The sequence below is a fragment of the Plutella xylostella genome, chromosome Z (genome assembly GCF_932276165.1).
Source record: "Plutella xylostella chromosome Z, ilPluXylo3.1, whole genome shotgun sequence".
Taxonomy (NCBI): Eukaryota; Metazoa; Arthropoda; class Insecta; order Lepidoptera; family Plutellidae; genus Plutella; species Plutella xylostella.
The window spans coordinates 3,568,462-3,594,407 of record NC_064012.1 but is presented as its reverse complement, the minus strand read 5'-3'; the positions used below and the strand labels follow the sequence as shown (position 1 = coordinate 3,594,407).

The 25,946-nt window shown below is 38.0% G+C and overlaps 2 protein-coding genes and 1 long non-coding RNA gene across 3 annotated transcripts; 2 read left to right on the top strand and 1 right to left on the bottom strand.

Moving 5' to 3' along the window:
* The first annotated feature begins 266 nt into the window (after positions 1-266).
* LOC125491306 lies at positions 267-6,950 on the top strand. Its single transcript, XR_007268219.1, has 3 exons — positions 267-554; positions 1,370-1,372; positions 6,823-6,950. It is a non-coding gene; the product is annotated as an uncharacterized LOC125491306 (long non-coding RNA).
* Positions 6,951-7,215: 265 nt separating this feature from the next.
* Positions 7,216-8,263, top strand: LOC105394013 (putative nuclease HARBI1). The gene is made up of 4 exons (XM_048632820.1): positions 7,216-7,448; positions 7,544-7,676; positions 7,756-7,891; positions 7,977-8,263. Exons 1-4 carry the CDS (start codon positions 7,285-7,287, stop codon positions 8,261-8,263), a joined length of 720 nt encoding a protein of 239 aa, XP_048488777.1. The 5' UTR covers positions 7,216-7,284.
* An 11,796-nt stretch (positions 8,264-20,059) lies between these two features.
* Positions 20,060-25,151, bottom strand: LOC105398563 (putative serine protease K12H4.7). The gene is made up of 9 exons (XM_011570690.3): positions 24,782-25,151; positions 24,292-24,479; positions 23,893-24,128; positions 23,493-23,628; positions 22,721-22,868; positions 21,785-21,944; positions 21,561-21,696; positions 20,885-21,054; positions 20,060-20,259 (listed from the first exon to the last, which is right to left on the bottom strand). The coding sequence occupies exons 1-9, from the start codon at positions 24,974-24,976 to the stop codon at positions 20,147-20,149; spliced, it is 1,482 nt and encodes a 493-aa protein (XP_011568992.3). The 5' UTR covers positions 24,977-25,151; the 3' UTR covers positions 20,060-20,146.
* Between the last annotated feature and the right edge of the window lie 795 nt (positions 25,152-25,946).

The following is a 25,946-nucleotide window of genomic DNA, read 5'->3' as shown; positions in this document are numbered from 1 at the left end:
GGAGAAACTGGAAACGGCTGTAATGGTAGTTATATGGAATTTTGTAAGTTTTTTATTTCCATAAGCTCAATCTATTACAGTCATGCAACAATCACAAAAACCCGCAGGGTTTATCTGAGATTGCGGAGTTCGGATCTTGAGACAATTACAAAACAATAACAATAACAGAATAGTAGGTTAGGTACCCGGCAAGATAGATTATATTTATACTTGAGCACTTATAACAACTGGTGTTCGCGGCCGGTCCGCACACACAGCATCACAGCACGCTCCCGCCTGCCCGTGTGTGCGGGCCGCCCGCGATTTACACACACAATAGACAGCAAATTAATGCCTACATATCTTATACAATAGGTTCAATCTACTTATCCGTGGGTACATATTATTAGAAGTTAAATTAAAATAAAATAAAAGCAATAACAAGATAGTAATACTTACATCTACAACATGTACTCACAGTCACCACTACTAGCAAAGTGTTTTTTGATCGATAAGATGAAGTTTTTGTCGTTTAGGTAACTTTGTGTGGTATCATTATTCAAATCATTTAATAAGTAGGGGAGAAGATACTCGCAGGTTCTTCTACCGTATACGTTGTTAAACTTAGGTAGATTATATTTTTTTAGTGTAACTTAGTGTCCTCAGGGATTTATAGCGAGTCTTAGGTTTTAATATGCTAATACAGTTATTATACTCTTCCTTAAGAATATCAATCTTAATTTTTTGGTTAATAGGTAGAATGTTACAGTGCTGAAATAAGCCTATTTCATTATTTTCATACAACATTTTAGTTCTTTTGTTAACAATAGTTTTTAACAATTTTAGTTGAAGCTTGTATATATTTATAAGATAGGTTTTATAGGTTCTTCCATAACTACTTAATCCGTAACTAATAATACTATCAGCAAGAGCAAGGTATAGTGTTCTTAGTAACCTATATGGTAGTTTATACTTCAGTATAGCTAATCTGCTTGCAATTGAGCGAAGTTTATCACAAATGTAATTAATATGAGGCCCCCAATTGAGCCTGTGGTCAATTATAAGACCAATATACATATGTTGGTGTACAAAATCAATATTTTTACATTGGCACCGTATGTTATTTAGGTGTAGACATGAATGTTCGTAAGCGACGATGGTAGGTACATATGGGGTTTTATTGTGAGATGAGTGAATGTGCATTACTTTTGTTTTATCCGCATATGTACCTACTAAGTACATCAGTGATATTTTTGGACCAAACAGTAACTTGAGTCTACCAAGAATTCGCAGTTTGAAGCTTAATATTTCGTAAACCAGTCACTGAATAAAAAAATGGTTTGACACCAACGAAAAGAATCATCCCCATTTTAAATTTTTATTTTACCAGGTTGTCGATGTCGTACAGTCGTACATTTGTACAAGGTGGATCAAAAGAAGTCATCCTATGTTCATTGCATCAATTTTTTTTTTTAATGAAAAACTTCACTTTTGTTTTTTTATTAACTATGTTTAAATTTTTATTGGTAAAGTCTAGCGCCGGCTCCATACGTTGGCCCCAACGCAGGTCCCAACGCTACTCGTCCAACGTATGGATCTAGAAAATTGCATTGGCCCCAACGTTGGTGCGAGTGTTGGTAGTTGGCCGGCTCGTGTCGGTTTTATCAAAGGAATCTGCTCCCGATCTGCCGATCACGCCCACACGTTGGCGCTTTGCTTTGCTCAGTGCTATTGCAACACGCAACGAGTGCGGACGTCGAGCGAGAATGGATTTCTCATGCACAAAATCGTCACCTTTATGGAAAAATTAAAAAGTTACAGATTTTATTGAACTTAACAACAAGCACATCCAATAATATGGGACGCAACTCGAAAGGAACAAAAAATCTAAATATATTAGCTTATGCATGGCGCAGCATTCAACAGAATATGGGCATGATCTTCTCAATTGAAGATTTTAAAAAAGCGGGAATCATTAATGAGTACATATTTATCGCCTCAGAGCAGTTAAGATTTCTGTATCGAACATCTTCACGTTGGCCCTGCCGGGACACAACTAGTTTATTAGCCAACGTATGTACGCCTCACCCAATTTGCAGTCCAACGTTGGTACGAGCGTTGGGACCAACGTGTGGAGCCGGCCTAGAAGATGATATCGGCCAAATGGGAGCCGTCACAATTGATTGCCCTACGGGCTCCTTTCATGGCATTTCTTATCAATTCAGCGAGAACTTCGGGCGAGAGATTCTCGCACTCGTGTCGAATGTTGTCCTTAAGGGCTTCCAGAGACGTGGGCTTATTCACATTAACACGGGTCTTCAAAAACACCCACAAAAACCGTCTGAAACGGCTAAATCGGGCGATATTGCAGGAAAAAATGACATACCTATAAAACGAAAAAAAGGCGACCCGAAAACTGAATATACACAATTATTTGGCGTTCTTGGGAAGTATGGCTTCCATGGCTTCTCAACTTGTATTCTGCATTTGTCTAGTCCACCAATATCAAAACAAATTTTAAATTGGCGGCCTTTTGTACAAATGAGAGCAACTTCTTACTGATGGTGATTACTTTTGCGCCACCTTGTATGAAAAGTGAAAAAAAAAACAAAATAAAAATTTTTGTATATACAAAGATATCTTTGCGAAATGTCAGCTTGATATTTTTACCCGTTTCTGAGAAAAATGGTGGTGAGTTGGTGACAGGCAGACAGATAGACAGGCCGACGGACAACAAAGTGATCCTATAAAGGTTCCTTTTTTCCTTTTGAGGTACGCAACCTTAATTATAAGATACAAATACAAATACAAATAAGTTTATTTACCAAAAAACACAGATTTGATGAAACATTTGAAGTTGGTGACAGATAGACATAGAAATATCATTAAGTTCACAATCATACTAATAACGGGATTAAACTAACAAAATGGAATAATATCAGAACAGAAGTCAGTAGGGGCGGCAAATTTTTAAATCCGCCACTGACCCATGATAATATGCAGCGCAAAATTACAGCCTTGGATAAAACCGCAAACATGGCTGGCCTCAAGATCAGTAGAAAAAAGACAGAAGAAATGCGCGTGTGCAGCGATAACAACCCACCACTCCTACTGGAAAACCACCGCATCACCCACGCTACCGATTTCTCCTATCTTGGAAGCATCATCACCCCTCAGGGAGGAACAGAACGGGATGTCGAAAGTAGCATCAACAAAGCAAGGGGAGCCTTCTCGCAACTAAAAAGCCTATGGAGGTCGGCCAACATATCTCGTACCACGAAAATCCGCATCTTCAACACAAATGTGAAGACTGTGCTCCTATACGGATGCGAAACGTGGAAGGTCACTAAGGGCATATCACACAAACTTCAGGTCTTCGTCAACAACTGTCTACGAACCATCATACGTAGATACTGGCCGGACACCATCACCAATGTCGAGCTATGGAAGGTTACAAACCAAAAGCCTATAGACAAAGACATCCAAGAGCGGAAATGGCGATGGCTGGGCCACACACTGCGAAGACCTGATGACCATATCCCGAAAGTGGCCCTACAATGGAAACCCCAGAGCGGTTCAAGGCGACCCGGTCGACCAGCTCATACCTGGAAGCGGTCCATATACAGCGTTCCCAAGAGAAAGGGAAGTCGTGGCCGGAGCTTAACTTGCTGGCCCACGACAGAGAAGGATGGAAGCGCCTGGTGGAGGAGCGGTGGTAGCTCAGTCGGGTGAGCGCCCGCTTCTCAATCAAGAGATGCGGGTTCGAATCCCGGCGCTGACATGTACCAATGAGTTCTTTTAACTTAAGTACAATGTATACCATCGCTCTTACGGTGAAGGAAAACATCGTGAGGAAACCTGCATATCTAGATCTAGCACATCTAGATATGTGAACCCACCAACCCGCAGTGGACCAGCGTGGTGGGAAATGGTCCAAGCTTAGGAAGGCAGTTTAGACCTTGGGGATATGCACAAAGGTTTCACTCGAGAGAGCCAGGTGCAGGTACTTACACCCCCACAGAGAATAGAATAGAATAGAATAGCGCCTGGTGTCAGCCCCAGACTCCTCGGAGCAGTAACGGGATTGAAGAAGAAGAAGACTTGGTTGGATTTATTAAATCTAGACTTTCCTGAAAGCGATGACCAAAAAATGTTCAGAATGACCCCCTAGTCAACCCTGTCGGCCTACGTTCACCAATTTTGTAATATCTCGTATATCATAGTAAGCTATTTTTTTTTTTAAATAAAATAAACTATGTGTAACCTCCTTTAACTGTGACTTTTTTGTCGATAACCACATAATTTACATACCGGTACATCACTATGGCATTTTTCTGGCATTGGTTGCTAGGCAACGGCTAATAACAATAAACCATGACCGAAGGCCATGGAAGTAATAATACAACAAGTTGTAATAATAATACAACAATACTACAAGTTGTATTATTAATTCCATGCCGAAGGCTTACCAAAGGCGATCAAATCCGGAAATCCGAATATTCTATGCAATAAAGCTGTCATTTAGTATGTGAACAAATCATTTTACACGAAACGAACGCTTTGCCAACTAGATTGAGGACCAAATTCACGGGTTACACAGAAATCTAAGTTTAATTAAACTACGATTTCATTAATCACGATTACCGATTTCGTCTAACTGCGTTTAGAGTAACCTGAAATTCATCGGTGCAATTTTAATCTCGTTTACGTAACGGGTGTATCAGCCACAGACGAGCCGGCAACACTGAAATGCGTTTAGTTTTTGCGTCGCGCCGTACATACTTTTTGCGTATTAGAGGAATTATAAAAATTTATAACAACGGATGAAAATGTTATGTTTTTATTTTTTGGTGTTGTAATATATTTTGAGTAAATGAAATAACACCGCTATAATCTATAGTTATTAAAATCTATTGTGTAATTACGGTATTATTAGTAATTATTTAAAAAAATGAAAAAATGTGACGGTTAGTAGGAATTAATTTCTGTTTTGTTACCATTCTTGGGGCCTAAATAATTAATTAAACTTTAGGTATTCTTTCAATTTAATGTATTTAAAGGAAAGCCACAGTCTTATTAAATGACATTATCAAGGGAAAAAAGTCGTATATTCTTTAGAAATCAGTTAAAAATTCAATAATGTCTCAGTTTTGTTACCACAGTCAACAAATCAAGAATTATTTTTAATACCTGAGGCGTAATTTAAACAACAACACATTAATAACTTTTACATAGGTTGGGGAATAACTAATATTAAATAATAAGAACCAAATAAATTATGAAAGTAAATAGTTTTAAACAAAATAGTACAAAATCTTCGAACAAAATGCAGGGACAGCTACAAAACGGACGGTAACAAAATAGTTGGGCTTGGTTTACATGGCACCAGCACAAAATTTGAAAATGATGAAACTAAAACATGGGCCTAATTTTACATGAAATTCACTTCAAACATCTTCATAATAGGTTTAACTCTAAATTGGGTTATATCGCTCGAAAAAACACGTTTATAACAAAAAATAACAATAAATAAACAGTCATAGCAATCCGACTTCCGTTATTAAAGTCGCCATGTAAACCTGTCGATTTTGTTACTTTTTCGTTCCAACTATATGTTACCGTACCCTCAGTAACAAAACCGAAGTAACAAAACACGCCCACCTAACCTTTGAAAAAATATATTAGCCGTCCAGTTACTAGCAGTGATAAACCAAATACCACAATTTGTTTAGCATTAACCATGTCTTTATATATTAATTTATCGAAAGAAATGTATTAATAAATAATTGATTAAGGTAGTAACAAACCTGACGACAAATTTGGTCACAGTTCGACCGGTAATAGAGACAGTCTCACTGAGCTACCCACGGAGGCCTTTTTAATTTGTTTAAGCCGGCAATCTCTAATATGTTAGTATTGCCATATTTTGAAAACGAAAAATAAGCATTTGGTAAATTTTCTATAGGAAAAAATGCGGTAACAAAACCGACATTTTCGGAAGTATCATAATTAGGGCCGCAATTGTTTTCGATTTAAAAATATAAAACTGCTATTATTCGCACTTTTAATGATGTCAAACGATAATTATTTAGTAGATCTTCCGTATAAACCACTCCAAAAGTTCGGCTACTTAGAAATTTTTTGAATAAATTGAGCTTAAAGTTTCATTTTAAGCTGGGGACAGGGCAAAATCGTGGGTCACGACTTGTTAAAATATTTTTGTAAAATTCAGTTTAAGCAGGATTTCATTACATTTTAGTTTTAAATATAGTCAATAAGTTATATTTTCAGTTAAAAGTCATTTTTTACCAATATAAGGAAAGAAATCCCTGCAAATAAATAAAGAAGTTGAGGGACATGCCAAAATGGCCGTTGTTATAAATTTTTATAATTCCTCATTATGATTTCGAGCAATGGAGTAACGAAACATTTTGACACATTATAAAATAAAAAAAAATATATGTCGTTGTCTGTCAGTCATTCAAAACAAATTTGTGCTAAACTTTTTTTTATTCTTTTTCAATTCTACAGCCTTTTTATTTCTAATAAGTACATAATATTATAATCTGACGACGCTGCATATTTTCGCTGAAGGTTATGTCGAACCGAAACAGAGACCCGCATGGCTATCACGTAACTTCACTGCCCTTGCCTTGAAGGCAATTCTACCTTTCAACTGTCAATTTGGTATCATGTAACATGATGTCCAATGCATAGCCAGAATACGCAAAGCCAGCATTGAAAAGAATGAACGATTTTCGGTTTTTGACAGTAATTCGTATCACGTAACAATTCTGTCCATGGATTTGAAAGAATTAATTCCTTCGATTTCTGCCTTTGAAGGAAGTTACTCTTTACCAACTTCTTTCAAAGTACCTACTTATAACAAACATTTTTATTATTTGTTTGGATTGTATTTGTGATGGCGCATATAGTATTAATTGCGTTGGAGGAAAACGAAAGGCTAAAAAGAGAGTTAGCAATAAATAGGCGAATTTTAAGGGCACGGAGTGAGCCACTGAAACTACCGGACGAGGAGTTCCGAAAAAAATTTAGGCTCACCCGTGTACAATTCAGCAGGTTATGCGATGAAATCGTACCTCTTATGGCTCAACGTACAAGACTCTCAGCAGTGGCAGCTGATTTAAAGGTGCGTATATGTTTGGCAAGTTTTACTCCCGTATTCATAGAACTTAAAAAGCGTTTAAAGAAGGTTTTAATATCGGCCAACCCTGTTTAACATATTTATCTTAATAATCTTTGTTTTTTTAGATACTTGCCGCTGTCGCCTTTTATGGGAATGGGATGTACCAAAAAAATGTTGGGGCCTACTACCACCTAGGCCTCTCGCAGGCAATGGTCTCCTATTCCATACAAGAGGTGACAGAGGCATTAAATCAGCGTGCACTTTTGGAAAAATATATTAAATTCCCAAAAACACCCATAGAGAGGGAAATAATAAGTAAAAGGTATCCATCATATATAATATTAACTAATAATGAGTACTTAATAACTATAATTGCTCATTAAGTTATTAAATATGAATGTTAAATATAATTTTCAGATTCATGGAACTTTTCGGGCTCCCAGGCGTCATAGGGGCCATTGATGGAACCCATGTGGCAATAATTAGGCCTGTGGAAGATGAGGAAGCTTACCTTAACCGAAAGCTTTACCATTCCATAAATGTAATGGCAGTAAGTTCAATTCATTTTCAAAATTAGGTAACTTTAAAGGTATTTTTTTCTTGAGGACTTAATTTAACTCTTTTTTCAGATATGTGATGCAAATTTAAAAATTACTTACATTAATTCAGCATTTGCTGGGGCATCACATGATTCCCATGTATGGAATATGTCGGAGGTGAAGGCATATTTAAATGGTCTTCAAGGGGAGAATGTGTGGTTGCTAGGTTTGTTGGTTTATTTTTACTATTGTGTATATAATATTTATAGTCACTAATAGCAGATAATAATGTAATGCTATTTTTGTTGTAGGAGACTCTGGCTATGGGCAAAGCAATGTGATGATGACCCCCATATTGAATGCAGCTGCTGGCTCTCCAAAGGAGCACTACACAAATGTGCAAGTGAGAGCAAGGAACGTCATCGAACGCTGTTTCGGAGTCCTAAAAGGTCGTTGGCGCTGCTTGCTCTCACACAGAACATTACATTATGCTCCTGCGAAGGCGGGTAAAATCGTAAACGCCTGTGCTATTCTGCACAATATGTGCCGGGAAGATGCCATTCCTTACGAGGCCATGGCCCTCCCCATGGCCTCGTAAGGAATGGCATCTTCTCATGCTCCTCATCGCCAAGTAGGAGGCGCGGTAGAAGCACCTGCCAACAATGTATTAAGAGAGGCCTTAGTACAACGTCTGTGGGCTTCACGTCATGAGTGAAGAAGTAACTAGGTAATTTTTTTGATAAAAACAGTACTCACCTAATAATTACTTAAATAAGAAACCGTTTTTTGCACAACATTAATTATTATTATTATTATTTATTGGAACGCAATACAGAGAGTTAACAATTTAGCAATAACACAACATTAATATATTCTGGACTGATTTTTTTCTCTCTTAACTGTTATGTAATTTGAGAACAAAACGCTACGGTATGTCAGTAAACAAATATTGCACAAGTGTATTTACGGTCAAATGGCTTTCAGTTTGGCAAAGACAGTCGTTCACTTTACCATTCACAAAAGTTACGTGATACCACCAAAGCAATAGCCATTGGACAGCGCTTTCTTTCAAAGTTCAATGTCTTTCAGAGTTATGTGATAGCAATGCCGACCTTTGTTCATACCGAGAAGATGGTGTTAGTAGATCTGGTGGAAAGTCATTATTCGATAGTGGAATCGAAGAAGACAGATGCCTACAGCGTCCGTGAAAAAGCCGCACAATCAAACCACAAGTACAAGGCTTTGTAAATATAATTAATATGATGGATCTGAAGTACTTGCGTCACATCCAAGCCAGTCAAAGGAATCACATGTGGCTATGGCTTCACAGAGTTCATCGTTTGAATAAGATAATTTAGCTGCTTCTTCTTCGTTAGCCACACGTTATCCGCTGCAGGATGTGAGCCTCCTTCATACAGGTACAACAAATCAGGAAATCAATTGGACTCATTATACTGCTAAAATGATTCGAAACAAATAGAATCCTGCTCTCAGGCTCAGTGTAGAAGAAAAAGTGAATTCAGCGGTCACATACAGTACCATGAACTTTTAACCCAGTGGCGTCACCCCCCCCAGTTATAGTAACTCCAGCAAGGCCTAATACGAGTACACAGGCTACAAGCCGCAGGCGACCAGTTTTGAAACTTTCGCAATCTGAGTCTCTTGCTAAGCAGCGCATCCAAACGCTGCTAAATGCTAATGAGCAAGCTAAAGAGCAGCATGAGGCAACCATGAGAATTTTAAAAATTCAAGAAGAGCAAGAGATTTATAGCAGGAGAAATTGCTCAAGGCAGAGCTGGCAAACAAATTAAAAGACATGGATGATAATATAAATTGTGTTAGTTATTTAGGTTTTAGTTGCTTATAATAAAAAAAACACAATAAAATATTATAATCAGCTGCTTTTATTTCTTATATCCAGTACTTAACATAAACGCTTCTTTATACGAAACCTTACGGCAAAGTCTTTGTCGTCAAGAGCAGCATGAGGCAACCATGAGAATTTTAAAAATTCAAGAAGAGCAAGAGATTTATAGCAGGAGAAATTGCTCAAGGCAGAGCTGGCAAACAAATTAAAAGACATGGATGATAATATAAATTGTGTTAGTTATTTAGGTTTTAGTTGCTTATAATAAAAAAAACACAATAAAATATTATAATCAGCTGCTTTTATTTCTTATATCCAGTACTTAACATAAACGCTTCTTTATACGAAACCTTACGGCAAAGTCTTTGTCGTCAAGAGCAGCATGAGGCAACCATGAGAATTTTAAAAATTCAAGAAGAGCAAGAGATTTATAGCAGGAGAAATTGCTCAAGGCAGAGCTGGCAAACAAATTAAAAGACATGGATGATAATATAGTCGAATTGCTCTTCTCTCTCAGGTATCCACCTAGGTCTACGGCTTCCCTCGTCTTCAAAGTCTAATTCCAATGCTCTCCACATAATAAAAGTTATAATTCAAGCATTTCTTTAAAAAAATAAACTTTTTCATTGTTATCTGACTGAGGTTAGTTTATGACATTTGAAAATGACAGCTTCTATAACTGCGTTTAGCAACGCTAACTGGCCAATTTATAGCAGTTAGAGCTGTAACTGCGTTTTGCTCTGATCTAGTTTAATATTGGTCGGTGAAAATCAAATTGAGCGTATAAGCTCGTTTAGACCATAAACTGCGTTTTCGATCCTTCTAACCACGATTAATTACTTCGGTGAATTTGGCCCTGAGTCTCTTGCTAAGCAGCGCATCCAAACGCTGCTAAACGCTAATGAGCAAGCTAAAGAGCAGCATGAGGCAACCATGAGAATTTTAAAAATTCAAGAAGAGCAAGAGATTTATAAGTTGGAGCAGGAGAAGCTGCGCGTAGCAGAGCTGGCAAACAAATTAAAAGACATGGATGATAATATAAATTAATTGTGCTAGTTATTTAGGTTTTAGTTGCTTATAAAAAGAAATATAACTAATATAAAATATTATAATCAGCTGCTTTTATTTCTTATATCCAGTACTTATCATAAACATATTATATAACCATGACTATATTATTTAGCTTAGGAGGTACTTGTCGAAGGTCGAATTGCTCTTCTCTCTCACGTATCCACCTAGGTCTACGGCTTCCCTCGTCTTCAAAGGCTCTCCACATAATAAAAGTTATAATTCAAGCATTTCTTTTAAAAAATAAACTCTTTCATTGTTATCAGACTGAGGTTAGTTTGACAATGACAGCTTCTATAACTGCGTTTAGCAACGCTAACTGGCCAATTTACAGCAGTTAGAGCTGTAACTGCGTTTTGCTCTAATCATGTTTAGGGCCAAATTCACCGAAGTAATTAAACGTCGTTAGAAGGATCGAAAACGCAGTTTATGCTCTAAACGAGCTTGTACGCTCATTTCGATTTTCACCGACCAATATTAACAAAGATTAGAGCAAAACGCAGTTACAGCTGTAACTGCTATAAATTGGCCAGTTAGCGCAGTTATAGAGAGCTGTCATTGTCAAACGTCATAAACAAACCACTGAGCAAATAACAACGCTTTGACAACGACATATATTATTTTTTTGTTTTATAATGTGTCAAAACGTTTTGTTACTCCATTGCTCGAAATCAAAATACGCAAAAAGTATGTACGGCGCGACGCAATAACTAAACGCATTTCAGTGTTGCTGGCTCGTCTGTAGCTGAAACACCGGTGACGTAAACGAGATTAAAATAGCACCGATGAATTTCAGGTTACTCTAAACGCAGTTAGACGAAATCGGCAATCGTGATTAATGAAATCGTAGTTTAATAAAACTTAGATTTCTGTGCAACCCGTGAATTTGGCCCTTAATATTGGTCGGTGAAAATCGGAATGATTGTATAAGCTCTTTTAGAGCATAAACTGCGTTTTCGATCCTTCTAACCGCGTTTAATTACTTCGGTTAATTTGGCCCTGAGTCTAGTGAAAATTGAGACTGCAACTATAGATTGGCAAGTTGCTTGGCGACCCTCCTTGCGGGGTGAAAGACGCGGAGGGGACGAGGTACCCAAGACGACAGCGGGTAGCGGGAGGGTAGCGGTGAAGGGCAACGCGTGCACTGCATGTCATTGTTACGGCAGTCTCGGCCGCGCAGCCGAGGCGGCCACATGTCTTATATAGTCTGTCATAATTTGAGTGCGACCCACATGAGATCATTGATACTGAGACCATTAGTCTTAGGATGAGTGTTGAGGCCTTTTTAATATTATCATTATATTATTATTAGGTATCTATAATTCGTCAACAAAATAACATTAAAAACAACAAATCGTATAATGTCTCAATATAGGGGCTTCTTGTAGAACAGCGTACCAGATCAGTCATGCTACGCGGCTAAAGGTTGGTACTGCGCAGTCAGATACGAAAAAGTAAACAACAAAGACGAAGAGTCCATATGACAGTGCGTCAGTTGTCAGTTCTTGTAACTAGGAAAGCAACCAAAATTTATGTGATTTAATGAAAGTAATTAATGATTAAAACACAGAGAAAAATTACAACATTGATGAAATTTTGAAAGAAAATGGTCATATCGTGCTTCGCCTACCCCCATACCACCCGGAATTAAATCATATTGAACTTGTGTGGGGGTACGTGAAAGGCGAGCTCGCAAGAACGTCGATTGACTCTAACTTAGATAAAGAGATAAAAGACTTAGAGTTGCTTTTCTCTAATTATTCGCCTGAAAAGTGGAGAAATGGTGACGACCATGTCATAAAAAATTAAGACGAATATTATAAATCTGATAGAGTATTTGACGATGTATTGGACAGGTATGTTATTGTTTATTTATAACTAGCTGTTCCCGCGCGCTTCGCTTCGCCTTAAAAAGTTTTCCCGTGGGAATTCCGGGATAAAAAGTAGCCTATGTTCTTTCCCAGGGTCTGGACCATATGTATACCAAATTTCATTCAAATCCGTTCAGTAGTTTTGGCGTGAAAGAGTAACAGACAGACAGACAGACAGACAGACAGACAGACAGACACAGTTACTTTCGCATTTATAATATTAGTAAGGATTTAATTAAATTAAACATAAAATATTATAGGTGTACACTGAACTAATATGACTGGCGTACTCTAGTACATTATACTTCAAAGTAGGTATAATGTTTTTTGATTTATAATTGAAGTTAATGAAAACGATGATGAAGATGAGGATGACGACGACGATGAACAAGTTCAAACAGAGAGTGAACATGAAAGTCACATGGAAATTGATTTATAAAATAAAACACTTTTACATAAATAAATTCAAATTGGTAGATATTCTGAAGGTAAACATCCAAATTTTAATGCTGTCAAACTATAAATTTTAAGCTAAATATGACATTTACGGGAACACTCATAGAATAAAATTTTACTTACGTCAGAAATAGTTACAAGCTATCGCGAGATTAATCCGGGCACACTTTTCTACGTGTGTAGCATGTCGTGCTACCTCGCCCCCGCCACTTCTTTCACCCCGCAAGGAGGGTCGCCAAGTAACTTGCCACATTATAGTTTTTATAAATCGGTAGGCCTTTCTGGCCCACTACCCCGGCAGAGGGGAACGTCTGCCTATTTCGTCTCCAGACCATTCATACTCAATGATGGCACAAATGCAAGGATTCCAAAAAAGCCCACGTTCTTCGCATTCGTATTTAAATTGAAAAAATAAGCAATTCATTACGACTTAATAATAAAGAGGAGCTCATTTTTACCTTTAAAGAAGAACCGAAAGCTTTCAGATATCAACTTTGACCGGAATTTGAAGAAATGGTTGACAAAATTGGAAAACAATGAAATATCAACCATTAATTTTCTCAAAAAGATTAAAATGTGGAAACTGCTGTTTCCCCGCACACACAAAAAAGTATTAAAGAAGTTGAAGAAGAAGCAGAATTGAGGAACATTTTTATATTTTAGCAGTATTTTGTGTTGTTTTTAAGTAGGTTTCTAAATAATATTTCGTTTTTATTAGAGCAGAAGTTTGTTTTGGTTTTAAGTAGGATTCTAAATAATATTTGGTACTTCAAATTAATACTCTTTTTATTTAAACCAAGAAAGGGTGCATTGGGGTGCATTAATTCCCCATTCCAAAATACGAGAAAATGACGTCAGTAGGTCTAAAATATCCACTTTATACGAATCTTAAAGCCTCGTATTCACTAGGCGACAAATTGTCGCAGAACCTGTCTAGGCACATGTCGTCTACGTGTCGCCGCGACGTCACGCTCTGTTCTGCGACGTCGCACGCGACTATACAGCGACATCTACGTGTCGCAGAACAGGTTCCGTGTTTTGGCTCGCGAGACAGAACTTCCTGCGACATCAGTCTAGCGCATAGAGTATATTTTTTTTACTAGGTCTAGCGACCGCTGTTGCAGAGTGTGGACGCGTGCGCGACTTCTGTATCACGACATGTTACCAAAATGTTCTGAGAACACGCACCGTAGATGTTCTGTAACAGTCTCAGAACTTGTGCCCTAGTGAATTCGAGGCTTGATAGGATCATCTATGAAGTCGTTTACGAAATGTCTCAGAAAATTTCAGAAAAGGCATTTCGTCAGAGGATTTGCAAATGTAGCCAGTATATTGGCCATGTGGGTCAAGGTACTAGGGTCACATGAGACGGAAGCAGCTGACCTTCTGGACCCACGGCACAACTAATAACTAATATGCTCAACTGGTTGTGCCATGGGTACTTGCCTTCGACTAACCGAACAAGCACAACAAAACAATGTATAAGGTCCTACCATCTCATGATACCCTAGTAACACCTAGTACTATGGCAACCAAGCGAAATGCTTGCAACATGATTCTTCAGGAGAGCCCAGGCCCGGGCAAATATTATAAAAGCAGTACTTCAAAAAAGGTTGCATGCCTTATAAAAGCATTTCTTTTTCACACTGTACTGAGAGTGGTCAAAACAGGAAATGGACTTATTAGGAATTAGTCTTTTCAGGAACTGGGCAAAACAGGCAATGGTCTGAACAAACAGTGGACAAAAAAACTATGGTCCCTAACGTCAAAAACGAGGGTTACCGCAGCAATAGCTTCACGAAGCAAGCAATATATAAAGTTTCCTGATACAGAGCTCGGGATAAGTTAAGCAAAGATACGTTTCTATAACATTGCACGATCTCCCAAAGCTGTTGGTGCATTGGATTGCACACACATAAGACTTCGTTCCTCTGGTGGACAAATGGCAGAGTACTTTAGGAATAGGAAAGGCTATATTTTCATAAATGTGCAAGCAATTGGAAGTGCCTACCTGGAAGTTATAGATTTAGTTGCAAGATGGCCAGGAAGCAGCCAAGACCAAACAATTTGGAATGCATCATACAGGAATGCCCTTTTTGAAAACAACCGTTGTGGTGACTCATACATTCTGGCTGATAGTGGATACATGAATCGACCATATGTCGAGTGGCGTTATATTTCATAAACAAGTTACTGGGCCCCAAGTCTGCTATTGGTTACAAAAAATATCAATGAAGATATCCAATAGAGACTCCATTGCAACTCCATTGTCATTGGCCCAAAAACGGTAGTCCCTACGTCTCACGGCCAGTCTCGATAAAATATAAATGCTATTGACATAGAATGACTTCTGGGTGATCGTGACGTCATCTTGGAATATTATCAGTGTTGCCGGTTTTGTCAAATTTGTAAAGCCACCATACACGGATCGTTCGACTTGGGCTTAATTTGAAGATTTTCCACACTATTTATTTAAAAGTATTAGGGTCTGTTTCACAATGTCTGGTTAGTGGCTACCTGACGGATAAAATACATGCTGTCACTCTCTGTTATTATTTTTTAGACAGTGACAGCATGTATTTTATCCGACAGGTAGCGACTAACCAGACATTGTGAAACAGGGGCTTAGTGTTTTATCTTATTCGATGTTTTTTAAATTCAATAATTGACGTGTTATGACATTTAAATATATTTTTCATATATTAAACTGGCTGTATAATTAAGACCACAGGCAAAAAAAAAACTCGTCGTGTCGATATGTTGCATTTCTTATGTCAACTTTAACAACACAGAGTACATTTTAACAATTTATCGTTTTGTTCTCTGACCAACAGGGTTCCTTTTTCTGAGGTTTTGTTTTGGTTTTGTCTGTTAGTTGAGGATAAAAAAATAAAACCGGCCAAGTGCGAGTCGGGCTCGCGCACAAAGGGTTCCGTAGCCAAAATGGCAAAAACGGAACCGGCTCCTCCTTTTTTCGAAGTCGGTTATAAAACATGGCTAAAAGAATGCAATGCAATGAGTATATGAAACATATATGTAAAAGTATTAGATCTTCTACCATCCAGTACAGCTATATTTTGCCAAATTATAGACGGCTCTAAACTTTAATCATAACAGATATACCATCTAGCCTGCGTTCTTTGGCTATCAGTGTAGTTAAATCCGTGGCTATCTCCTTCACCACATCCTTACTGAGGCGAAATGTCTTCACAAACTCCGAGTCCGGCAAACTCAGGAAAGGATCGACATTCCGCCTCATGAAGGCGCGATTTCGACGCCGTTCCTTCAACTCCCGACGACCTCTATCCACTCTGTCTGCTAATAATAGCATTTCCCACCGCAAATTGAAATGAATATTCCAATTCATGTTGACAACATCTGAATAAAACGTGTATCTTAGGTGTATCTGCTCAATGGCCTCACAAAGGTGATTTTTGACAGATAAACCATAATGAAGCCATTGACGGAAACGTTAATAAATAGTGGACTACGCAAATTGTCACCCGAGAGACGATATCGGTGTGGCACTTGTCAGTGGACTAGCGTTTTGTTCAATGTAATATGAGTGGCTTCATGGTGGCTTCCATCCAACTTCCATCGAGCTGACACTATGGTCTTAAAAAATACAAGACTGCCAAATGTGTCATTTTTCGCTGTCGACATGCTGTCGACATACAATCGACATCCAATTTTACTCTAATGCGTTTAGTAGACTTGGGGCCCAGGACGCTTTAGTTATTGAAGTGTTCTGTCACTCTCTGACAGAGAACAATATTTTTTATGAATAAGGGGGCTAAGTATTTCTACTAAATTTAAATGTCGCGGATTTGGCAACTAGCGATAGCTTTGATAACGGCACGTTTATGAGTAAATGTTTCACGGGCCGGAGTTTTTACGTGCGCATGAGTCATTATGGCCACAGCAAACGATATTTACAGTCAGCTGGATAAAAATGTAGAATGTGTAATTGTAGTGTGTGTAGTTATAGATTACTCACCTGTTGTGTTACCGGTACCGGATCCGGAACGCTTTTCTTCATGGCTGCGTTTGAGGAGGGCTACTCCGAATGTACTTAAGTTTATAGGTAGGTGCCGTAGTAGGCTAGCCGTATACAAGACTGCGATTTGATGTAAGAAGCCGAGCGGTTACTTATAAAGCACGCGCAGTCACAGAGCTTACCTAGCATGTAACTTTTTCTATTCTAGCTAAGAATAAAATTGGAGATTGGAATTTCTATAGAGGGTTATTTGCAAGTAGACCCGATCCTTTCAGGAGGTGATAGAGGAAGGCATTTCCAGTCGATTGAACCCAATAATGCATTATCCGAAACTTAACAATTTCTAAGATATTTAATATTTCAGTTTTTTTCAGTAGGTACATGACTCAATGAGTTCCGAGCGCTATCTGTTGTTTGTCATCAAAACTTGTTTATGATATCTACCAATCTCTTAATAGGGTGGGTCACCAATGTATGTTGTCTAGCGTAATAACGTATATCGTATATGTATGGAAATGCAATAAACAGCGTAACGTTCGCTCACTTTCGGCGGCTTACAGTCAGTTTTGTTTGAATACGTCCTTAGGGCCGAAACTGAGTTAGGCGCGCGCACCTACGCCTTAGTTACATTAGTTACAGAAAAATTTTTGATACTAAAACTTATTCAGTAGAGTCCAAACAAGAAGCCATAGAAAGAAGACCATACGGGTTGTTCGTAGATTCAAGAAGAAGTAAAATTACCTTACAATATTTCGGGGCAACACCAGATGGAAAACTGGCGAAGATGTGGTTATGTCCCATAACCCCTAAGGCCCGGCGCCCATTATCGGCATCGGCGAGGAAAAGGATCCTTCGGCATCCTACATGCAAGCGCACACTATCGGCAATTATGCTTTGTCATGCTGCAACGTTCTTAGGGATGACGAGGCGTCCTTGAGGATGTACACACAGCGGTTACCTCGATTGAGTTGTGTGAGTCAAATGGCTGATGCCTCCCCACGCCCCGCAGGGTAAGCTATCCCTCGAGTGTTGCCTCTGCGCCGGCGGCGTACCGAAGGATGCCGAAGCATCCCGAAGCATTCTCAAGTCAGCCGATACAGCAGCCTCAAGCATACCCAAGCGGTATTTTTGTTATTACGACCACATATCACGGAAAATTCTACTTTATTGCCATTATGTTATAGTATATTGCTATTTGCCATCTAAAATCCTCAGTCGTACCGATGCCGATAATGGGCGCCGGCCCTAACAGTCTAGAAAAGGGGATAAAATTCGGGTTACAGATAAACATGGAAATTGATGTATCAACTTAAGCCACAAGCAGTTATAGCTTAAGTTGATACATAAATTTCCAAGCTAACAATTTAACATCTTATTTATCTACTACAGAAACGAGATTATATTCTTGGACCAAAAGAGCGCCTATCTAGCTATTGCAACACCCACGCTTGCTGCTCCAGTTTACTCGGGAGTAGTCTGGAGCTAGGCTAGCTGAGCTGAAATTAAGGGTATATGTACAAAGGTTCCACTCGAGAGAGCCACTTACACGAACTTCGCCCCCTCCCTGTATAGAATAGAATAAATGTGTACGAAACGAACATCCTTGTCACCACCTTCAGCTACACTACCACCACCGACACATAAGTATACAACAATTTAATAAATATAATAGCAATCCCTCAGCAGCTTCGCTTATCTATCATACATTGGTCAAATCCATACAAGGTACGTCAGATTTGACAGATTGTTCATAATGAACTCTAATATTCATAATAACTCTAGCAATGAACAGTTCATTGCTAGAGTCCGCGGTACCATTACTGAAGTCCGAAAAACGTGGCGCTGCACATATAGGACTAGTGTCAGATCGTATGAACAAGTATTCCCGCTTTTTCCGAAAACCTCAGTGGTGGCGCGGATTCTAATGTGCGGAGGTAGGTATTACAGAACGATCACAAACTTCAAGAATCGGTTAAGTATTACGATGGATCAGACATCATGAGAATAAAGACGTACAATACCAAAGACGACGTTGGAAACGGAGCACTGCAGCTCTCCGTCCCCGGTCGAAGATCCCGAGGAAGAAAAACCAAATGGATGTAGGTAAAAAAGACCTACGACATTGCAGTTGAGAGATACGATGAGAAGTTTACTGACAGCTCATAAAAAAAGAACTAAATCATAGATGTAAAATAGTAAAATCTTTTATAAAAAAAGCACTGAATTTAGAGTTTAGCAGAACGAGATTCGGTCGTTCAAGTATTGATTACCCCCGTTTCCACTAGAGACACTAGATTTTTATCGTGTGTCGTAATGGCAGAACATTTTTAAGTGAAGCTGTTCACACTTATTGTCCGTCACCGATTTACATACAAAATGCACATAAGAAAAAAATACGATCAATCGCGTTCCGATCGCGCGCTCCAAGTATTTTTACATACAAAAGTCCTTGGAGCGTGCGATTGAATTAATCTGGTGTTGGACGCTAATATGACTGGCCCATCCTTACACAACGGCGAGGAACCCTAGTAGACAGGGGCTAGTGTTAGTACTTAACCAAAACGCAAAGGATATTATTATAATTTCTTGATGTAGGATTTTGAGTTTCAAGTTATCCTAGGCCTTTATGAAACGGGAGGGTGCTAAGTTTCATGAGATTGTTTAGAAATTGCTGACAATTACTATAATATCGCTGCCATTCCCGCGCTCATGAACACGAATTTTTGTCGCTTCCTAACTGAAATAGGTACTCGTATTAACTATTCAACAATAACCAGAAGCAACGAGAATAAAGAAACAATATGGAAATGGCAGCCATACTCGTACTATCTCGCCGTCGTAGTCGCACTCCATCCATTCTACTTCCAGCTATGACAACCGGTATATTTTCATATTGCTTATTTATTACCACACTTACATACTTATATCTTTCTGCCAGTAAGAATGATCCACTGACACGTTAGTTTGAAAAACTCTTTCGCATCGATCTCTCTGGTTATCTGGGTCGGGAAAGGTATATCCGAGAATTAACCCTACCCTAGAAAAACAAAGAAATTATTAGGGTTGGGTAAATTCCCGGACATAATTTATTTGTACGGTTAATTTTCAAGGGTAACAGATCGTAATAACCAACAATCTCACCGACCCTATATTTAATGGGCAAACACTATAAACCGCTAACTTAAAAATATAATTACATATATATTATACAAATGGACATTACTAAGGCATGTCGAGCCACACACTGATGAATTGTTGAATATCAAGACGAGCTCGTTTCAACTCCAAGAGGTCACTATCACTTGAAGGGTACATGTTAGCGCAGTGAGCAGTACCTGAGGAGAAAATAAATTAGCTGTACCAAACTAGACTAAATAATACATAATTACTTAATTAATACAATTACTATCAAACAATAAGGCCCTGTTCCACAACGTCTGGTTAGTGGCTACTTGTGAGATAAAATATACATGCTGTCCCTCTCTGTTTCTCCACATCGGGTTAGACCATATATAACCAAGGATTATTGCTTGACTTTTGACACATCAGTCAGGAATTTAAAAGTAGTAGGTATACAGTGTGTTGTTTTTCGGACGCGACAAACTTTAAGGGCGGATTCTACGAGTAATTTCATCGAGAAAAAACCCCCATAAAAACGAAAATCGGTTCAGCCGTTTGAAAGCTACGCAAACACAGACAGATACACACGTTAACTAAACCCTCTTTTTCCGGTTAAAAATGAAAAAAAACGTACTGCGCGCTTGATCTAAAATTATGAATTTGGATGTTGTCATCATAAGGCGCACCCTACACGCGTTTTGTATCCAAATGACGTTTGCGCAATCTTCAATATTAACCCTAGACCCTAGAAGCCCTAGATGATCAATTATAACGCACAATCTTCAATATTGCGCAATATAATTGATCATCTAGGGTGCGCATTAGTAAAGACTGACTTACCTTTGATCAATATGGCTGGGGCATATTGGTCCCTAGTCTTGGTGATGCCGAGAGCGTGCCAGGGGTCGACCGTGCCGTGCACGTACACCACTCGGCTCGCGTCGATATCCAGCGCTCCGTAGTCGGTATTCGTGAATACAGTGGCGTCTTCGATGAAGTTTTCGTTGAATCTAAAAGATGAAGTGTGCGATTGCGATTACACGAAGTACACGTATTGAGCAGAACATCCGTCTTTAAAGTCACGTGTCAGTGGCAAATCAAAACCAATCCGTCTTTAAAGTCACGTGTCAGTGGCAAATCAAAACCAATGTGGTTAGGAATTGGCTACACTTAGGGTGGGTTGCACCAAGACCATTTAACTTTAACTATTACTATTATTTTTAATGATTTTATGTAATTAATTATGGACCTTGTTGTTTGAAATAAAATGATTATTATTATTATTACAGACGTAAAATCTCTTGAAGATTGATCTGTCTCTCCAAGAGACTTAGTGTGGGTTGCACCATTTAACTTTAACTATTACAAACGTCAAATGTCTTGGCGAGACAGATCAATCTTCAAGAGATTTGACGTCTGTAATGGTGCAACCCACCCTTACACTATGATCGCGAAGGCATACGTCCCTCTTATTTCATTGACAAAAACTAAATTTAAAAAGGTATACTAAACTCACTTTGGTCCAAAAACGTCTTGACACTGCTGGGTGAAAAAGTCCAATGTGAACTGATTGCCAAACACCTCGGCCACATCCGCCGACGAAGTTTGGTAGAAACCAAACTCTGTGCAGGTTTGGTAGAACCACTGGCGACCTGGAAATTATTGAGATGATCAAATACTGGTGGTGGTAATGGCTATGCTATAGTGAAATGTCTGCAAAATAAAATAAAATTAGCATACCGCTATCGTTGCTCCATCGAGTATTGGACATTTCATCTATCATGCTTTTATATGAATAATCTAAGCATGGCTCTTTGGTCTTATCCAACATAATAGAGTGGAATGCAGCCAATTTCTTGTAGGCTGGGCGTCCGCCATCAGCGGTTAACATCTGGCATACCTGTAACAACACTTATATTTAATAATGAGTCACTGTCGATTCTGAAGGCAGAAAGTATGTATAATTTTAAGTGCCAATTTCTCCATAGTCGGTTAGAACATAACCAGGGAGTAGTGGTTGACTTTTGACACATCTTTCATGAATTTTATATGGAGATGACGTATAATTGATGAATGGTAACTCGTCGGTCGTTAGATAGCCGACTATGGAGAAATTGGCACTAAAGCTGTAAAAACCTTAATTCGTTGTTTCAAATGCGACTTTATGAGTGTTTCCGTAAATCTATTTTTGTGCTAGCAACATTTTTAGTTTGACAGCGTTAAAATTTAATTTTTTGCCTTCAGAATCGAAATCACTGATTACGCTATGTTCACTGTTCCCAGTAGGCAAACTGTTCGCTGCTGATGACTGAGTTAGCGACGTATCGGTTTAGTATGGCGAGTATTCACAGTTGGAAACGTTTGCGCTGACTACGCAATTTGGACCGTTTTATGCGCGCTTTGTAACGGGACAACTGTTTGCCTACTGGTAATGCAGCCCTCCAAATGGATAATAATAAATACCGCATTCATTCTTACTTGGCACAAAAGGTAAACAATCTTGGTATGTCTTTTAATAAAAATATTATTGTACAAATAAACTTAAGTTTTGCTAGTTAGTATTTCATTGGCTTTTTTGTTTTAATTAAAAACCTGGTTTTCTAAAAATTTAAAAAGCCACACAAAGATTGTTGTTTACTTTTTGTGCCAATTAAGAAAATGCAGCATAATAATTACAGTGTTAATCGTAAGGTTTTTGTATGTTTCATTAGCCCCGATCCTGTTATCTTCATTGTACTGCACAAGGCCTGCAAAGTCGTCTGCGATCGCATTGAAGAAGTTACGTTTGTCCTTATCACTTGCTTGAGAGAAAGGTTTGCAGACCCTAAAAAGAAGAAATATTAACTATAATTTAATGTAAATATTATTATGAAGGTAGATGTTATGTATAGTGGAATATTATTGGTAAATGGATAAAATATTATCCCTTCATACTGTTATATTTATTAATAGTGCAAGTGCGTTTTTTGATCCGTAGTCAACTTTAACCATTAGTCAAGCCACTTGTCAAGCATTGTCATAGTATGTGCGATTGTTGCGATTTTTGACCAATGGTTGAGTTAACAACGCACGGGTTTAAAAACCGTCCCTGAGAATGACGGGTGCCGATTTGGCGAATTATGGTAGAGTTAAATAGGTTACAGGGAAAACTGGAAAGGGGTGTTTGATTTGATTCTTGAAATTTTACAATGCAGGTGGAGTCACAGGAAACAGCGAGTCTTATAAATTACCAATAAAGATAAAGCAATACATTGACTCCAGATAACAAAAGAGAATGAGCTAACTAACACAAACATTCTATCATCACCTTATCAATACACTTAATAAGGTCATTGCCCTCTTAAACAACACAAATCAACATTATAGAGGTCAATCTGAAAGTCTCATTATCTGACCAGGGTCCACTTTATTTATCATAGTTCATAAGTATCTTTATATAGCAACTAACCTGAATTCTTTCTCAATTATTGTTGGATTGGACTTGAAGAGTGTGGCCACTTGTTTGTGGGCAGCTTTAACCTGATTCACACACTCATCACTTTGTGTCTTTTCGCTCAAGGCATGCACAACTACCTGGAAATATTCTGAAACAATATTATTGTAACATTAAAAGAGCATCATTAGTCATCATAAATTGTACTTAAATTCCAAAGAACTCATTGGTATGTGTCAGTGCCGGGATTCAAACCCGCATCTCTGGCAAGAGAAGCAGGTGCTTACCCGAATGAGCTACCAGGGCTGTATTGTAAATCTGGCAATATGCTAAAGCAGACAAGGTAGCGGGAACTGGCCAAGTATAATGGGAGAAATAGTGAATTGTTAACAAAGAAAAATAATTTACTACTGACCCATGAAGTTAAGTTTAGCCAATAATGGCCCACTTGAAGATATAGCCCCGTGTACTAAATGTGGGTACTTCATTCTCAACCAGGCTGCCAGGGAACCTGGATAAGAGCCACCAAAGGCAATCCATTTTACTTCTTTTACCAACTTGAAGTCATTAGTTTTGGTACTTATAAAATTTGCCAAATCTGCTAAAGCCTGATGAGATGACAAATACTGCAAGTTCTTGGTACTTAAATCTCTGGGAAATAAAACTTTAGAAATTAATAGCAAATATTGTGTATATTGTATTACTAAATGTTCAGAACATTGCAAGTTGGATTTAACTATAATATTGAAAGTGTCTATACATATAAGTAGGTATATTTATGTAGGAAAAAAATATGATAATGAAATGTGCTTACTCAGTAGGATGGCTTTTTCCATAATACCTGTGCTCTAAAGAGAGACACATTGCTTTAAATTTCTGAGCATATTCAATCCAAGCACCTTTGACCATCCATCTTGCATCAAGAGGGCCTTCGCCTCCGATCATGATGAATATAGGACCAGGATTTTCATAATCAAAAAAGGTATCATTTATAAAATATCTCTGAAACGAAAAGGTTACTTATAAGTACTTAACCTTTGTTGAATGTCAAATAGTTACCTTGCACATGGGATGTGGGGGTTCGGGTAGGGGCATTGCAAGTAGCGCAAATTTGCAACTAAATAGGTATAAGAAGGCTTTAGAAAGAGGCATAGAGCCAGAGGGTAAACGCTGAAAGGAAAACATTGGTTTATTTAAAAAAATACATTGGGTAAAAAACACTAAATACCTACCTGCATGACTATGATCAAAATTTATCATGGACCACACCACCGAAAGTTAATTTGAACCTACAATCAACTTACTTGCTTCCAAGTCCTGAGGTCTGTTGGTGAAAAATGGTCTAATTTTTGCTCCATCCAACGTTCTTCAGGAAGCTTTTCGCCGGCATAATCTCCAGGGCTACCAAGATTACCGTCCCTACTTCGACCTAAACGGAATTGTCTACTGCTGTATACAAGTCCCACTACTAAACATAATACAAAAATTCGTAGAAACATAGTGGTATTAAATTTTATATACTAACAAATGATATCGTACATTTATTACTTAACTTTTATAAATTTAAATAATTCACAAAAACCGGCGTCAAGCACTCGGCCTAAAATTATTTGAAGGTAATTTTGAAAATTGAATGAGAAATTAACAAAACAATGTGCAACCATAGAGAAAAAATCAAACCATAGAGTAAACAAAGACAAAAAGTGTTACCATGGAAAAACCATATTACTTACAGAAAATTTACTATAGGGGGCGCTAGACCACCATAGATAGAAAAACTTGGCGAATATAACGTGAAAATACTGAATTTAATTCCTTCCCAGATTTTCCCGTGTTCAGATTATAAATATGCCTACAGACTACAGTCCAACTATAAAGTCGTGAAAACGGAAATGGATCCTAACTTATTGTTTAAGATCGTATTTTAATCGATCTGTTTCATTTATTAAAGGACTAATCAGTTAAAAATATATAATCAATCGGTATTTTATTTTTAAAATGTATGTAAAAGTAAGTAAATAACTGATGATCATAAAAAGTCTTAGCAAAATCGCACTCTTTCATGTCAGGACTATATAGTTTGACTGTACCTACCTAGCGTATACGTACAATACCTATAAAAGACTTTAAAGCATTTGCGAAAATACTGCAGTGTACTAACGTTCGTTGATGTCTTTGATTATATACAACCCGTAGATGTTTCGCTATCGCAGTAGTTTCACGGCGAATTCTGATCTTTGTAGTATCTAATGATTAATAATGACTTCACGCTAAAAAGATGAATACAAGCCCCAATGTTGATAGAAAGTATCGCAGGCGGAGTATATTTTTTTTATTTATAAGATTTTAGTTGTTTTTATGATGTCAGGTTTTAAAACATATTTTTATTTCAATAATTTTAGTGTTGTTATTTAATTAAATACCTACAATATGCATATTTTAGTAATGTGCTAATCAAGCCCTTTCATA

Excerpts from the sequence above, each read along its gene's own strand:
- LOC105394013 (XM_048632820.1), top strand. The coding sequence starts at position 7,285 with ATGTACCAAAAAAATGTTGGGGCCTACTACCACCTAGGCCTCTCGCAG. Across the intron at positions 7,449-7,543 it reads AGGGAAATAATAAGTAAAAG|ATTCATGGAACTTTTCGGGC; the intron begins GTATCCATCATA and ends TATAATTTTCAG. Across the intron at positions 7,892-7,976 it reads GGAGAATGTGTGGTTGCTAG|GAGACTCTGGCTATGGGCAA; the intron begins GTTTGTTGGTTT and ends TTTTTGTTGTAG.
- LOC105398563 (XM_011570690.3), bottom strand. The coding sequence starts at position 24,976 with ATGTTTCTACGAATTTTTGTATTATGTTTAGTAGTGGGACTTGTATAC. Across the intron at positions 21,697-21,784 it reads TCGATGGAGCAACGATAGCG|GTCGCCAGTGGTTCTACCAA; the intron begins GTATGCTAATTT and ends AATAATTTCCAG. Across the intron at positions 20,260-20,884 it reads CCCAGCCATATTGATCAAAG|GTACTGCTCACTGCGCTAAC; the intron begins GTAAGTCAGTCT and ends TTTTCTCCTCAG.